The sequence below is a fragment of the Pygocentrus nattereri genome, chromosome 18, assembly GCF_015220715.1.
Source record: "Pygocentrus nattereri isolate fPygNat1 chromosome 18, fPygNat1.pri, whole genome shotgun sequence".
In the NCBI taxonomy this organism is placed as follows: domain Eukaryota; kingdom Metazoa; phylum Chordata; class Actinopteri; order Characiformes; family Serrasalmidae; genus Pygocentrus; species Pygocentrus nattereri.
Window position 1 is genome coordinate 37,667,725 of NC_051228.1, and position 16,807 is coordinate 37,684,531.

Here is a 16,807-nt window from a genome sequence, read left to right on the forward strand (position 1 = left end):
CCACAGCATCTTTCTGAACAGAATGTCATTGGACAGCTGAACACGCTTGGAGGAGAACACTAACCGCTAGTTCTGTTACATCAACTAACAGACGCAAGCGCTGGCAAGCATCGCACAAGTGATGGGGAGAGGGGGAGGGCCAGCTTGCTTTCTCGGGACTCCTGGTCATGGATGATTTTGCATCACCTGGGGTCAAAGTCAAAGTCGTGATCTCTTGATGATAGAGCCAACACTTAGACCGCAGCTCTATGTACACGATGACTGCAGCACAGAGAATCAGCATTGCTGAACACTAATTATACGATATCAGCTCTTCAAGAAGTCACAACCTCTTTGACAGGTGAGGATCAAGCTTACGCAAGCTTTATCTAAATTTAGGACTATCCAAGTTATACCGGATAACGGGGAAATTCTCGTGAACCACAGAGCGACCTGAAAGTTACTGACTGAGCCTAATTTAATGAGCATCAACAAGACCAATATGAACCTAATTACAACACAATCCCAGGTCTTGGTTTCCAGAGGCTTTACTGGCTTTTAAAACAGGCTTTTGCCCTTCAAGCCTCATTAAAGCGCTAATGAGGCTTCTTTGGCAAAGCAAAGCTGCTGTGCCAAAAGTAATGTGGTGCACGTTTTGTGCTGGTGTAATTAAGACCACATACAGCATGTAACTGACCCCTCTCTGTGTTGGGCACTCCCAGGTCAATGGTGGGGATGGCTGGGTCGGTGACATCACTGTAAAACTCCAGCAGCGCCGCATCTTTCGCCCACGTTTTCTTCACGACTGGCACTGATGAAAGTGGACGCACACAAACAAAGAGAAACACAATCATTATGGACAGATGTTAGAAACAGGATTAAGGCAGGATAAGAGGCACTTCAGTGGGCTGTGGTCCTTTCATCCGTCCAGACGCCCGTTCCGACACTGGATTTGAGAAGCTCTTGTCATCTTGGCTATTTTGCTATTTCCCTTCAATGGAATCTACAACATCCCAAAGGCAGTTCCATTACTTGGGGTTGAGTGAACATAAATGTTGACTTTAAGTGCAGAACCTGCCCAGAGAACGGTCTGACCTCGCAGTGACGACCTGAATTCCTCATTTCAAACTCGAAAATAATGGAAGATGAGGCTGTTTATAAGCCATAGAAATAAAATACCTGAAAATACTTAACTTTCCAAAGCCATAACATTTGGAGTGCTACGTTCAGAATCTACTGAAATAAATGACTGCTTATAAAACCTCATTCATTTAGTCAGCAAGCAACAGGAAAAAAGGCACCGTGATTCAGCCAGACCTTAATTTATATACGTTATTTCTCAAAACATTGTTACGTTATGATGAGCACTAGCACAGGATATAATACTCCATTCTTCTTCTGCTTTCGGCTGCTCCCTTTAGGGGTCGCCACAGCGGATCATCTGCCTCCATCTTGCCCTATCCACTGCCTCCTCTACTTTCACACCAACCATCTCCATGTCCACCTTCACTACATCCATAAACCTTCTCTGAGGTCTACCTCTTCTCCTTCTACCCGGCAGCTCCATCTCCAACATTCTTTGCCCAATATATCCACTATTCTTCCACAACACATGTCCAAACCATCTCAACCTGGCCTCTCTGGCTTTATCTCCAAACTGCTCCACCTTCACTGTCCCTCTGATCTGCTCATTTCTAATCTTGTCCAGCCTTGTCACTTCCAACAAAAATCTCAGCATCTTCACGGATATAATACTCCATTAATGACCCTAATAAACACCACAATATACAATATAGTTTCTACAATATAACTGCCTGTTTCTGCTGTGCATATGACAATAAAACTCTTGAATATTGAATTATAACAAAGTGGAAGTGATTGGGAACGACAGCAGCTCAGCCACGAAGTGGTCGGCCACGTAAAATGACAGAGCGGTCAGTGGATGCTGAGGGGCATAGTGCACAGAGGTCACCGACTTTCTGCAGAGTCAATCACTACAGACCTCCAAACTTCATGTGGCCTTCAGATCAGCTCAAGAACAGAGTAGAGAGCTTCATGGAATGGGTTTCCATGGCCGAGCAGCTGCATCCAAGCCCTACATCACCAAGAGCAATGCAAAGCGTGGAATGCAGTGGTGTAAAGCGCCGCCACTGGACTCTAGAGCAGTGGAGACGTGTTCTCTGGAGTGACCAATCACTCTGGGAATCCGATGGACGAGTCTGGGTTTGGCAGTTGCCAGGAGACGGTACTTGTCTGACTGCATTGTGCCGAGTGTAAAGTTTGGTGGAGGGGGGATCATGGTGCGGGGTTGTTTTTCAGGAGTTGGGCTCGGCCCCTTAGTTCCAGTGAAAGGAGCTCTTAAAGCTTCAGCACCAAGAGATTTTGGACAATTTCATGCTCCCAACTTTGTGGGAACAGTTTGGGGACGGCCCCTTCCTGTTCCAACATGACTGCCCACCAGTGCACAAAGCAGGTCCATAAAGACGTGGATGAGCCAGTTTGGTGTGGAAGAACTTGACTGGCTTGCACAGAGTCCTGACCTCAACCCCATAGAACACCTTTGGGATGAATTAGAGCGGAGACTGTGAGCCAGGCCTTCTCGTCCAACATCAGTGTTTGACCTCACAAATGTGCTTCTGGACGAACGGTCAGAAATTCCCATAAACACACCTAACCCTTTGGAAAGTCTTCCCAGAAGAGTTGAAGCTGTTATAGCTGCAAAGGGTGGGCCGACATCATATTAAACCCTATGGATTAAGAACGGGACGTCACTCCAGTTCATATGCGTGTGAAGCCAGACGACCGAATACTTTTGGCAATACAGTGTATATTTAGCTAAATACAGCTAAAATTCAAAATAAAATAGTTTGGCAGAACTGAGGCAGCTTTAAATGAAAAAATGAGGCAGCTTTAAAAGCAGGTAACTTAGTAGAAAAGTCGAAAACTTGTCTGTAATTTCTGATTTCCTCAAAGGTCACCTGGTACAACTGACAACACGGGACACGGGACGTCTCCAAATGACCTTGAATGTGCAGTGCCAAGGTCAGCAGCCCTCATTTTTGATCCATGGATAAGCTGGTTCAGTTTGCCATGTCAGGTGGTATGATCAGGAGAACTATGAAAATGTGTTATTATTAAAATAATATTTATTAGATAAAATTAACCTCAAAGACAAAGATTTATACAGGTCTCCAATTAGGCTAGTTTACGTAGTCCTCAGTAGTCATAAATAACTCAAATATTTAATTAACTCTAAATAAATACTAATGATTTGTTGTGTAACTGTGTTTCATCACCTGTCTGTAAATTTTATATAAATAAAAATGATTATTATCATAATTATTCATTTTAAAGGCTATGGAACAAATATCAACACACTGATGTCAAAGCATCTCAACACAAAGACAAGTGATCCATTCAAGTGTTTTACTGCGTTTTTCACACAGTGCTGTTTCAGAACATGCTTTTAGGTGATCAGGTGATCTTTTTATCGTGGTCTCACCCCAGTCACTAAAAAGAAACTCGAGGATAATTATGCAAATCACTGCAACTGCCTGGCCGCTGCGTCTGCTGATTTGCAGGATAGCTTTTCTAATTACACACCATTTAGGCTTGTTTCGTTCCACGGAGAGAGGGAACATTTTATTTGTCAAAGTAACTGCCTGCATTACTCAGTCGCCTCTCCTTGAACTGAATTAAAATCGCTATGAAAAATGATGAGATTTTCATTTTGTCCATATTTCAAGGCCTAGAAAGGAAAGAAATCAAAGACAGATAATAATTTGAATAGACATCTGTGGCAGGTTTGCGCACAATTGCAACTATTATTTTAGTCGTGTAAAAAAAGGTCTTATTGTTGGAAATAAGCACAGTGTCCACTATGATAATGAGCTCTCCAAGCCTGTAGAAACTACAGGCAAGCACAGGACTCTGTTTCCAAGACAGTGAACAAAAAGAGCTCTTTCTAAAGCATATCAGCACCAATTTCCTCGTCTGCAGAGCGTGGGGCCCGTCAGTGCTCGTCTAACCAAGTGAGCAGTTAAAATCACTCTGTGCTTGTTTCCATAACCAGCTGTGGGGCCCGATCACGTTGGCCCCATGCTGAGAGCAGCCAATAAAACACATTAAATTTACATACGTCTAGACATTTAGTAACGTTGTTTACTGTGTGGGTGTTGCTACACACATCAATTGTGTGCTTCTCATCAATTGTGGTAGCCACACAATAAGTTAAGTGATACTGTATTAATCCCACAAATCGGAGAAATTCCACCTCCGCATTTAACCCGTCCATGAAGTGAAACACCACATACACACTAGTGAATATACACACACGAGGGGGCAGTGAGCACACTTGCCCGGAGCGGTGGGCAGCCCTATCCACAGCGCCCGGGGAGCAGTTGGGGGTTAGGTGTCTTGCTCAAGGACACCTCAGTCATGGACTGTCGGCTCTGGGGATCGAACCAGTGACCTTCTGGTCACAGGGCCAGTTCCCTGACCTCCAGCCCACGACTGCCCCCAATAAGCAAGGCAATATAATGCTTTGAGTCAAAAATGTCATGAAAGTTAAATTTGGTCTCAGAAATTATAGATTAAATGTTTGGGACACACCAGCCAGAGGATTTCAACATCACTCAGTCTGGAAAGGACAAAAACGGCTCCTTCAGTCTAGAGAGGTTCAAGCGAAAAACATGGCTAACTGTGCGTGTAGCTATAAACACTCTCCTGCTTTCCTCGCCGGCTCTTGCTCTGCTATTGCTTGAATTCAATGGATTGAGGAACTTTCAGAGGAAAGTTTTTGACAAGTTTACCCAGAGGAAAGATCATCGTGCATCTTTTCGAGCAGTGACCGTCACGTCATTGACGGAGCGCGTTTGTGTTTGGATGAGGTTTATGTGGAGTTTCATTGACGAGTCGCTGCTGCCCCGACAGTTCACTGTGCCCAGGCTTTCTGTGTCGCTGGAGTGATGCAAGGACGGTTAAACCATTACATGATGATCTTATTATTACCTTATTGCTGAGGCTGATTTTACAAACCAGTCTAACTGTTGAGCTCAACACTGATATGAGTATTAAAAATGTCTAAACGTAGAACATAGCAGCAACCACAATGGAGAAACAGTGTCCAACAGTCAAAACGGCAACTGCGACTGCAAATGTATTTGGCGCACCTCTATCATGGTGGAATTTCTGACAGGTCTTCACTGCAACAAAGAGGTCCTCTTTCTCCACTGGGTTCCCCTATAAAGAGACACACAGCCGCACAACAACTGTCACTATGTCTGTGGTCTTATAGGAGCATCTCAACATAAAGCACTGGATATTAAGACACATTGGGCCAAAAAACAAAAGTTATTTAGTACTAGTTAGATTTATGCTTTAGAATGAACGTACTAAACACAGGAACAAGCTAATAAAGAAAATACACGTTTATTATTGATCAAAAAATCATTACTTTTAATATGACCAAACTGAGCTGATGATAAACAATAAAATAATCTAATGAAAAGTATTACATTATGTAGGTTACAGAAAATACCACAATATCCCTGAAAACAGCTGGTCATCCAATAAATTCCATTCCTTTTATTATATTTTGCACTTTCATTTGTGAATCTTTTTATCATTTTAGAAATGGAGAAATGGGGAAATATTTCTGTCTATATTTCCGATTTGCCGACTTGTTTTGCTCACCGCTCTTTATCTGCTGCTGCTTGAGCTGTTTGAAGGTGTCTGTGCCGACTGGCACAGGAGAGTGAAGGGAGACCTGCATTTCTAATCACCATTCCTCATTTTAGCAGCATTCAGATGATTTGTGAAGTCCTGTCTAATCGTTTGTTTTTTTAGCCAGAATCTTTGACTTTTTTTCTTTTAGCTGAAAAGTACTTTGGAAGAGAAAAGCGTTACTTTATTAATATAAAATAGTCTGAGATCTTTATACAGTTTCCCCCTGAACTTCTGGTCCCACTTAAACTGGCGGAAAGCTACCAAATATCAGTTTTCCTGATATATTTATCTCCTCCTCAGCCCCTCTCTCTACTCTGGAGAGTCTCTCAGAGCATTTAAAAGCACAGAAGCCCACCAGCTCTTCACGTCAGGGTGGGTAAAGGATCCCATGGCGCTGCATAAAGAGGAGAAAAGCTCTGGTCATACGAGGGAAACGACATCAGCTCATTAACATAGATGTGAGCAATGCTGGCCTTTAGAGAACTTTAGCTGATGAGAGATGAACAGTCGTCCCCCTAACGGAGCTGCAGACCACCGGGATAACTTTACTCTCTGTTTCTGATTTAAATGACGTTTGAATTGAGAAACAAACGTTAAATATCAGACTGAATGTCGTGGGACGGAAAACGACGTTGTGTGTCGACAGACATGATTCTGTAAGTTTGCTGGTGCTGTTAGTTCAGAGTTCAGCTCCAGTCCTGAAACCACTGCCCTGCATAACTGTGGCTTCCCGGTTAAAATTCCTGATATTATTAACTGATTAATCCCTTCTGGAGCTGAACGAGGCGTGAACAGCAGAGAGAAACACTAAACTATGCAGTGCAGCGGCTCCAAACCTGGAGTGAAAGCACTGAATTAAAGGTCTGAGTGTCTCTCGGCTTCTGTCGTGTCTTGCAGGTGAATCACAGCGCAGCAGATTGAAGGCATCGCACAGCGCAGTCACTCCTCGATTCGGTCCTCAAAATAAATACAGTGTGATGTCAAGATTGTTGTCACTGCTGAACTAGAGAGGAGCTGATAAAATGGACAATGAGTGTAGCAAGAAAGCAGACTGAGCTAATAAAGTGGCTTATCAGGGTATAATACGTTTAATATGATTTATTTAGGTACGTTATGTTTCCAAAAGTATTCGCTCGTCTGGCTTCACACGCATATGAACTCGAGTGACTTCCCATTCTTAATCCATAGGGTTTAATATGATGTCGGCTCACCCTTTGCAGCTATAACTCCTTCAGCTCTTCTGGGAAGGCTTTCCACAAGGGTTAGGAGTGTTTATGGGAATTTTTGCCCGTTCTTCCAGAAGCGCATTTGTGAGGTCAGACACTGATGTTGGACGAGAAGGCCTGGCTCACAGTCTCCACTCTAATTCATCCCAAAGGTGTTCTATCAGGTTGAGGTCAGGACTCTGTGCAGGCCAGTCAAGTTCTTCCACATGAAACTCGCTCATCCATTTCAAGCATGATTGGTCACTCCAGAGAACACGTCTCCACTGCTCTAGAGTCCAGTGGCGGCGCTTTACTCCACTGCATTCCACGCTTTGCATTGTGCTTGGTGATGTAAGGCTTGGATGCAGCTGCTCGGCCATGGAAACCCATTCCATGAAGCTCTCTACGCTGTTCTTGAGCTGATCTGAAGGCCACATGAAGTTTGGAGGTCTGTAGTGATTGACTCTGCAGAAAGTCGGTGACCTCTGCGCACTATGCCCCTCAGCATCCGCTGACCGCTCTGTCATTTTTGGAAATGTGAGAATGGTGTATTATATCGAAAATTTATCGAACCTTGCTTATCGTTCTATTGAGGAAAAGTTATATCGTAATAATTATCGTTAGCGTTTTATCGCCCTAGTACCAAGTTTTCTTCTTTCTTCTTCTTCTTCTTTCGGCTGCTCCCTTTAGGGTTAGCCACAGCGGATCATCTGCCTCCAAGTACCAAGTACCAAGTTTTAAAATGAGTTATTTTTAATTGAAGCACTTCTTTTAAAGGCTTGTTTACACTACACAAATTTTGCCTTGGTTATCGAGTCAGAGATTTTTTTAGGAACGATGACAAACCCCTCCCAGCTCAGTGACAAATCACTACGAGTGACCATGACGAGTGCTTGTGTACTGTGAATGGTTCAACAAGACAACTCTGTCAGTCTGTGAGCTGCCACAGATGCCCTGATACTTCCAAAAGTTTGACAATCTCCATGATGAATCCTGAAGTGTGAACTGCTCTAACACAAAGAGCAGCAGTAGCAATGAAATGACAGTGCAAGAAAACTCTTGGGGAGAGAGTCACAAACAACCACCACAATAACCAGCAACCAAAACAGTAACAGGTGACCACCACAATAACCAGCAACCAAAACAATAACAGGTGACCACCACAATAACCAGCAACCAAAACAGTAACAGGTGACCACCACAATAACCAGCAACCAAAACAATAACAGGTGACCACCACAATAAACAGCAACCAAAACAGTAACAGGTGACTACCACAATAACGAACAACCAAAACAATAACCAGCAACCAATCACAATAACCAGCAACCAAAACAATAACAACCACCACAATAACCAGCAACCAAAACAATAACAGGTGACCACCACAATAACCAGCAACCAAAACAATAACAGGTGACCACCACAATAACAAGCAACCACCACAATAACAAGCAACCACCACAATAACAAGCAACCAAAACAATAACAACCACCACAATAACAAGCAACCAAAACAATAACAATCACCACAATAACAAACAACCAAAACAATAACAAACATGGTGAAATCCACAAACAGTGACAGCAGCACTGCAGCGCTTAGGTTTGGAGCCTCTGATTAAATTCCATGGCAGTTTCCTCGGTTGTTCTAGGGTGATGTGGACCCAGGAAACAGAGGGAAGCTAATTACTGCAGAAACAACTACAGCCAGTTTCTCCAGCTCCAGTTTAACCGAATTAGATCTCATAACTTTGCATGTGATTTCTCCTTTAACTAACATGCCATCTTAAATATCTCAGCATAGCTTTTCATTCATAAAGCTGAAAAACTCTTAGACTGAGTCGTCTTCAGCGAGTCACATTTAAAAATCAGCCACAATATTTGCTCTGCACTGTTAGAAATGAAGGTTCTGTGCAGGTACATTTTTGTCCATTGAGGTACAAACAGTGTAAATGTTCCCTCAAAGCTCCAGCAGTGGTTCTAAGGTCTGATTGTGGAGCTTAAATCAGTTCCTCCAGGTGAAAAGTTGGTATTTGTTCCTTTTCATAACCAAATGTTTTAAAACAGAGCAGTAGAATAAAAGCCTGGAGGCGAGGCGAGGCGGGGTGTGTGGAGTCAGTCCAGCTTAGAACAGATCATTTCAGTGGATTATGGTTCAGTTATGTTCCCTGACTAAAGGCACTGAGATGGAGCCTTGAGGGTCCCACCCCAGAGACAGTCTAGTACCTTTATTATATTATTATTTCTGAAAGGCTTGCTCGCAAAATTGGTCGCATTTTTGTCTCTGAATAGAGAACAAGCAACATTCCTCCTCCTCTCTCTCTCGCTCATGTGTGCGCACACACACACACACACACACACACACACACACACACACACACACTAACCCTCTACTGCATGCATTATGAGAGCAATTAAAAACACATTCAATTCAGTTTTCTTGCATAAAATCTGATCATTAAATTCAAAAACATTTTAAAATAATAATATGTACAGGGGTCCTTTGAGGTGTGTTGCCCTGAGACAACGTTGCGTGACAATGGGAAGAAATGATATAAAGGGTTTAAAGTGTCCACTAAGATATAGTATGACCAAATAAAAGCTTTTTATTGACTTACTTCAACTCTTCCTTTTATTATTAACCCTGCCATTGTTGTTAAATATGCATATTATTAGTGGAAAGTGAGGAAAATGGGTTTGTTGCCTAGAGGCAACATCAGGCAATAGAGGGTTAACTTTACAGGAGAGGGCAAAACACTCCTTACCTTTCAATGCAAGTCAGTGTAAAAAGATTTTGTTCCAAGTGATTTTAAAGCATTTGTATTGGTCCATTCATCGTGCGATCTTTAGACAACGTAAAGGAGAGCAGGTGTTTGAAATGATGTAGAAAACTAAAAGTCAACAAAAATGGAGATGTGGTTTTCACTGGACAGCACTGATAAATTCCATGTAGGAGCCCTACAGCACTGCCTCAGTCCGTCAGTGATCGAGATAACTTTAATAAAGAAAAAAGTTTCTCCCGCATTCAAGATATGGCATCAGAAGTGGTCCTTAAACCAGAGAACCTGTAGAGAGGAGAATTCCCACTCTCAGCAATGTCTTCTGGCTTTCTCAGATGCTAGTGGGCGCTCCCGAGTGAGTCCAGAATGAATGGGTTGATATGGAGCGTCTGAGCAAAATTATCGTTTATAAACGCTGAAACATTTTTAATGTAAAAGAATTCATTCATTTCCTGAACAGCATAAAACATTTTAACACCGCTGTTATATTTAAGAGCTTTTAAACTCGAGTTACAGGAGCTAAAAACGCCGCCTCGTGTTTGTTCATGACGTCAGAGAGCGCGAACAGCCAATGAGCTGCTCCTCTCACCCATCAATCACCCCACTCTAGCAGTAAAGCCCCGCCTCCTGCTGCCCGAACCCCGTTTACTGTATAAATAAAGGAAACACACAGGCGAGGTTTCTTTGTTTTTTAGTGAAATCCCTCCTTCTACTGTCTAAAACTGAAGGAAAGGTCTGCTTCAGTGATTAGAGGCTATTTTAACTGCTCGTTTTTAGCCGTTGAGTTCCATTCACTCCCATTCATTGTGGACTCGCTCGTGGGCGCCCTCTGCTGTTCAGCAGGCCTGTTTTTGATATAACATTGGAAATAGGAAGTGGCCAGACTCCTCATAAATCAGCTCTGCTTAAACCAAAAAATCCATCACTGGAGGGCAAGTAGGTAACAGATTACATTTTTCACAAGGCTGCAGTGCCACTTCGAGAAGTAAAAAAGCAAAAGGTGAAGTCCGTGAGCTCACCGCTCCAGATTAGCTCCGCATCACTATTGATGAGAGATTACGCTGTTATTCCGCACCAGATCAACAGGAGGCTTCACGAAGGATGCTAAATTGGGCTCACAGTGACTGAATGCCCAGTGTTGAGCAGCTTCATTTCCATCATAAGCAGTGTTTTGTTTGCTGGATCACAACTGATGAGATTAGATATTAGATTAAATATAACTGCAGACCAGAAAGTGTCCAACAATAACACTACTGTATAAGAGTGCCGCGCAAGTCTAACGTCAGCTGAAAACACATAAAACTGCCTGTTTATAAACTCATGAAAGCCAGGCTGAAGACGATCAGGACCGGTTATCAAAACCTGTAATAGTGATTAAAATAGAACTCCTGGATGATTCTAGGAGGCTGTGACAGCGAACAGTCAACACAGCACTGATTACTTTTGCTGTACTTGTCACACACTGTCACAACTTTCTGAGGAATTATATTTCAACGTTGTGACAACGTAGAAAAGCACCAAGCAGACGACGCTGTGGGCACCAGAACAGATGTCACAACGTAACTGTGCTCACAGGGCCGTCAGGAATAAAACCTGATGGTTTTGCTTCCTAGTGGGAGTTGGCTTGATGGTTGCCGTTAGGGGGCCAGTAGGAAACGATCAACTGTATCGGAAATCAGTCCTAAAACACCTGATTACATCAGAATCCTTCACACTGTGATATCAACCCATCAGGAAAACACAGAACACCATAAGCGACAACTGGAAACCACCAGGACCCAACAGACACATTTACTGGGTTCTATGACTTTTTTCAACAGGGAAGTGCATTAAATGAAACTCTCTAGCCGAGTTTTGTACAGAAAATGGATGAAGTCATGATGTCGTTTAGCAGAAGCAGCCAAAAGTCAAAGTGCTGTTGGGCGGCTTCAGCCATTGTGGCAGAGAGTGCATGTGCACGTGATGTCACTGAGTGCCTCTCTCTGAGAGTGAATCTGTCTGAGAGCGCGTGTCTAAGAGTGAATCAGGCTGAGAGTGAATCTGTCTGAGAGCGCCTCTCTCTGAGAGTGCCTTTGTCTGAGAGTGTGTGTCTAAGAGTGAATCTGTCTGAGAGTGAATCTGTCTGAGAGTGCGTCTCTCTGAGAGTGAATCAGGCTGAGAGTGAATCTGTCTGAGAGCGCCTCTGTCTGAGAGTGAATCTGTCTGAGAGCGCCTCTCTCTGAGAGTGCCTTTGTCTGAGAGTGCGTGTCTAAGAGTGAATCTGTCTGAGAGTGAATCTGTCTGAGAGTGCGTCTCTCTGAGAGTGCCTTTGTCTGAGAGTGCCTTTGTCTGAGAATGCGTGTCTAAGTGTGAATCTGTCTGAGAGTGAATCTGTCTGAGAGTGCCTCTGTCTGAGAGTGCCTGTCTGAGAGTGCCTTTGTCTGAGAGTGCCTCTGTCTGAGAGTGCCTCTGTCTGAGAGCGCCTCTCTCTGAGAGTGCCTTTGTCTGAGAATGCGTATCTAAGAGTGAATCTGTCTGAGAGTGAATCTGTCTGAGAGTGCCTCTGTCTGAGAGTGCCTTTGTCTGAGAGTGCCTCTGTCTGAGAGTGCCTCTGTCTGAGAGTGCCTCTGTCTGAGAGCGCCTCTCTCTGAGAGTGCCTTTGTCTGAGAATGCGTGTCTAAGTGTGAATCTGTCTGAGAGTGAATCTGTCTGAGAGTGCCTCTGTCTGAGAGTGCCTCTGTCTGAGAGTGAACCTGTCTGAGAGTGCCTCTGTCTGAGAGTGCCTCTGTCTGAGAGTGAACCTGTCTGAGAGTGAATCTGTCTGAGAGTGCCTTTGTCTGAGAGTGCCTCTGTCTGAGAGTGAATCTGTCTGAGAGTGCCTCTGTCTGAGAGTGCCTCTGTCTGAGAGTGCCTTTGTCTGAGAGTGCCTCTGTCTGAGAGCGCCTCTCTCTGAGAGTGCCTTTGTCTGAGAATGCGTGTCTAAGTGTGAATCTGTCTAAGTGTGAATCTGTCTGAGAGTGCCTCTGTCTGAGAGTGCCTCTGTCTGAGAGTGCCTCTGTCTGAGAGTGCCTCTGTCTGAGAGTGAACCTGTCTGAGAGTGAACCTGTCTGAGAGTGAATCTGTCTGAGAGTGCCTTTGTCTGAGAGTGCCTCTGTCTGAGAGTGAATCTGTCTGAGAGTGCCTCTGTCTGAGAGTGCCTTTGTCTGAGAGTGCCTCTGTCTGAGAGTGAATCTGTCTGAGAGTGCCTCTGTCTGAGAGCGCCTCTGTCTGAGATTGCCTCTGTCTGAGTGTGCCTCTGTCTGAGATTGCCTCTGTCTGAGATTGCCTCTGTCTGAGAGTGCCCCTGTCTGAGATTGCCTCTGTCTGAGAGTGCCCCTGTCTGAGAGTGCCTCTGTCTGAGATTGCCTCTGTCTGAGTGTGCCTCTGTCTGAGATTGCCTCTGTCTGAGAGTGCCCCTGTCTGAGAGTGCCTCTGTCTGAGATTGCCTCTGTCTGAGTGTGCCTCTGTCTGAGACTGCCTCTGTCTGAGACTGCCTCTGTCTGAGAGTGAATCTGTCTGAGAGTGAATCTGTCTGAGAGTGCCTCTGTCTGAGAGTGCCTCTGTCTGAGATTGCCTCTGTCTGAGTGTGCCTCTGTCTGAGATTGCCTCTGTCTGAGAGTGCCCCTGTCTGAGATTGCCTCTGTCTGAGATTGCCTCTGTCTGAGTGTGCCTCTGTCTGAGATTGCCTCTGTCTGAGAGTGCCTCTGTCTGAGATTGCCTCTGTCTGAGTGTGCCTCTGTCTGAGATTGCCTCTGTCTGAGAGTGCCCCTGTCTGAGAGTGCCTCTGTCTGAGATTGCCTCTGTCTGAGTGTGCCTCTGTCTGAGACTGCCTCTGTCTGAGAGCACATCTGTCTGAGAGTGCCTCTGTCTGAGAGTGCCTCTGTCTGAGAGTGCCTCTGCAGCCAGACTCTGTTGTGGGTTGTTGCAGATTAAAAACACCTGTGAGTCAACAGACAGGAATAAACACATCAAAAGCAGTTTTTAAACATCAGTGCCTGAGCTAACTGCATGTGTTTTTACCAGCTGCCCGTGTGCGAGTCTAAATGAAATATTTTAATTGGTGGTGTCACTAATTGAACATGTTAATAATCCATAAAAGTAATATTAACAAATGAATGTAATAAAAAAAATTCACCACCAGCAGACCAGGTTTCCTATAAAGTAGAGCGTCTATCATCAGCCAAACTGGAGCTTGAAAAACTTGCCGTGGTTGTCGTTTCTGCTAGACCCTCGCCTCTTCTCCATCCGTCCAGAGCCAGCATAGAGGAGAAACATTCACTCAGATGATGTTCCGATGCTCACCCCTCACTCCCTTAGAGTTTTCTTATGATCTCATTGGCTACTGCTGTTCCTAAACCTTGTCATAGTGGAGCTCAAACTACAGCACGGCTGCTCAACTACAACTCAGTCCAGTTACATCGAATTTCGTGCTTACAAATGTCAAAAAAACTAACTATCTCCAGTGAATGGAGACAACAGTTAACTTGTGATGCTTAACCAGTCAGCTGTAGTCTAGGCTAGAAGGTCTGAGTGGGACTGTTTCTTCAGCTTCCGCGAGATTCCATACCGCTCACGCCTGCAACCGAAACAACTTGTCCCGCTCCCACCCGCACAGTCCCGCTCACATCCAATATCTGACACAGTCTAATCACCAATGCATTATCCTCTGCTGAAATAACAGGGCAGTCATGGTCATCAGGCTCACTGTGACTAACTTCACCAAACGCCATTTATTCCCAGTAAACACAAAGCAGGAATTATACCACAGAGCGGTCATTTTTGAGGCCTTTCATACTTTGTGATCAGGCAAAAGTTTCAAGCCTGGTGGACCAATCAGCAAATCTGTCTGCAGCCTGGAATGTTTACCTAGCATTTTGTCATGAGTTACATACATAAATCGCCTTTTTTAGGTTTTTATACAGTCTTCTGTGTAATTGTCTTTGATTTCCACGGCTTAGTTCAGTGTATTTACCTGCGTGACACACGGTGTGCTGAAAAAAACCTGCCTTGGGTCTATTCCATAAACATCCAGACAAGTGCAGCCAGGTTTGAAAGCACTGACCCCTTAAAACGGGCGCCGAAATGAAAAGCAAGACTTTCTGCATCGCTCACTGCAGACACTGTATGTGTGAATCAGGCCTATGAGAGTCTGTGTGTTGTGTACGTGATCGGCTGCTTCGAATGACTTCGATTCAAAGCAATTCAAAGCAACCGATCACTTTATTTAGGCTCTGCATTAATTTGTGGGATTTCTCTTTTGCCTGTTTCCTCCCGCTCCCGCCCACAGGAGTCTGATTTCCCGCCCGCTCCCGCAAGCAACACTTAAAATTAGTCCTGTGTCACGAGATATTTTGCCGGATCTGTGGTACTGCAGGCAACTAATAACAGAAAATAAAACATCAAATATTTTGATAGTTTTAGTTTGAACATAGTTTTAGAATCTAATGAGCATTTTAAAACTATGGCCATTGTCATTTGTTGATTAAATCAATCAAACACTATGTAAGTAAGATTGTAAGTAAGTAAATAACTAAGTAAATAAATAATCATAAAATCTTTTTGGAACATGAAGGGGATTGGTGAGCACTGTGGTGGAGTCCTTTCTTGGTGAGCTTTAGGTTTATTATATTGAACTCGATTTGGGGCCGGGGGGGGATTGACTTTCCTTTTTTAAAAAGTCACATCATCACTTCACTACTCAGCCCAGAAACAGTAAATACATTTTTGAAAATGTACGAAAACACATGAAAACATTGCCATCCTGACTAGGCTACAGTTCAGTCCTCTGAAATACTTTGCTGGGTCACGGTCCACTAGTTGACAACACCTAAACGATACATCGCCATGAATTTCAAACATGCCTTACATTTACATTCATGGCATTTGGCTGACGCTCTAATCCAGAGCGACTTACAATTTGATCATTTTACACAGGGAGGCCAATGTGGTGTTAGGAGTCTTGCCCAAGGACTCTTATTGGTATAGTGTAGGGTGGTTACCCAGGTGGGGGATTGAACCCCAGTCTACAGCGTAGAAGGCAGAGGTGTTACCCACTACACTAACCAACCAGACGCTTTAAAATGCCGGGGCGTCTCTGACAAACTGGGAAAATCATGTCACTGAACTGTTCACAGCACAGCAGAGTGACTGTCCAAAGCATGTACTGTGTGGTGTGTCGCAAAAATTTGTCTGCAACAAGAAAATCTGTCTTTTTATTCAAGCTGTTTATTTGTAATGATTACTAATTCGCTGTTGTTGGAAGAAAACCTTGAATCTCCAAAATGAGACAAGAGAAGGAAAAAACCTTCTCTACTTTTAATGTAAGTCAATGGAACCAGAGCTTTTTCCAAGTCACTTCTGTTGGTCCGTTTCTCAATGTAAAGACAAACAGCCTCTTTCAAATTACTTCAAAAACTGAAAAACGAGAGACACGAGGTTTTCTTTCTCTGTGTCATGCCTGGATGATATTTTTTTTTTATCATTACTTTTTTTAATTTGTGATATTGTATTATTACCTTACTAATTTCTTATCTATTTTTGATCTTAATTTCTTACCATTTAAATCTCAAGTTCTATTTATCTACTTTTATCTTTTATTCACTGTTATTTTAAATTTTCTTTTAATTTAAAATGATTAAATGTAGTTATTATTTTCTTTGTCAAGTCAATCCCGGTTTTTGTAAACGCTCGGCTACATTGAAAATGAGGGTTGCCCTCAATGTACTTCCAAGTCAAAATAAAGGTTGATTGATTGATTGATTGATTGATTGATTTGGGGATCTTCAGACTTGGCTGTAATAGTAAACTGATAGATTTGTTATGAAATGCGTAATCGGGCAGCGGATTATGGATGAGGGATACCTACGCAGCTGGGCAGGTAAGTGTTGACAGTAGAAGCACAGTGGCTGGTGTTGGGAGATCCATGCAGTTCTGAGCAGAACTCGCCAACATCAGTCAAAGCAGGTCCTCTTCCTTCCTCCCAGATATACAGAGCAATCTATAAGAACAAGCAGAGAGCAGGTTAGACTAATTAGAACTGCCGAAAAACAGGCTCTCGGCAAAGAACTTGGCCAAGCCGAATTAATCAGTTAACCG

General features: G+C 43.6%; 1 protein-coding gene across 2 annotated transcripts in view; it reads right to left on the reverse strand.

The window, feature by feature from the left end:
* b3glctb (beta 3-glucosyltransferase b) overlaps positions 1-16,807 on the reverse strand; it is a 63,265-nt gene that overhangs the window by 14,722 nt on the left and 31,736 nt on the right. Inside the window, exons 9-11 of one of the 2 annotated variants that reach the window (XM_037546927.1) lie at positions 16,578-16,709; positions 5,151-5,220; positions 677-790 (exon numbers count right to left, since the gene is read on the reverse strand). In XM_037546927.1, the coding sequence (XP_037402824.1) occupies positions 677-790; positions 5,151-5,220; positions 16,578-16,709 (316 nt within the window). Of the gene's footprint in view, positions 1-676; positions 791-5,150; positions 5,221-16,573; positions 16,710-16,807 lie in introns of both variants that reach the window. The other variant, XM_037546928.1, reaches the window with a different exon arrangement.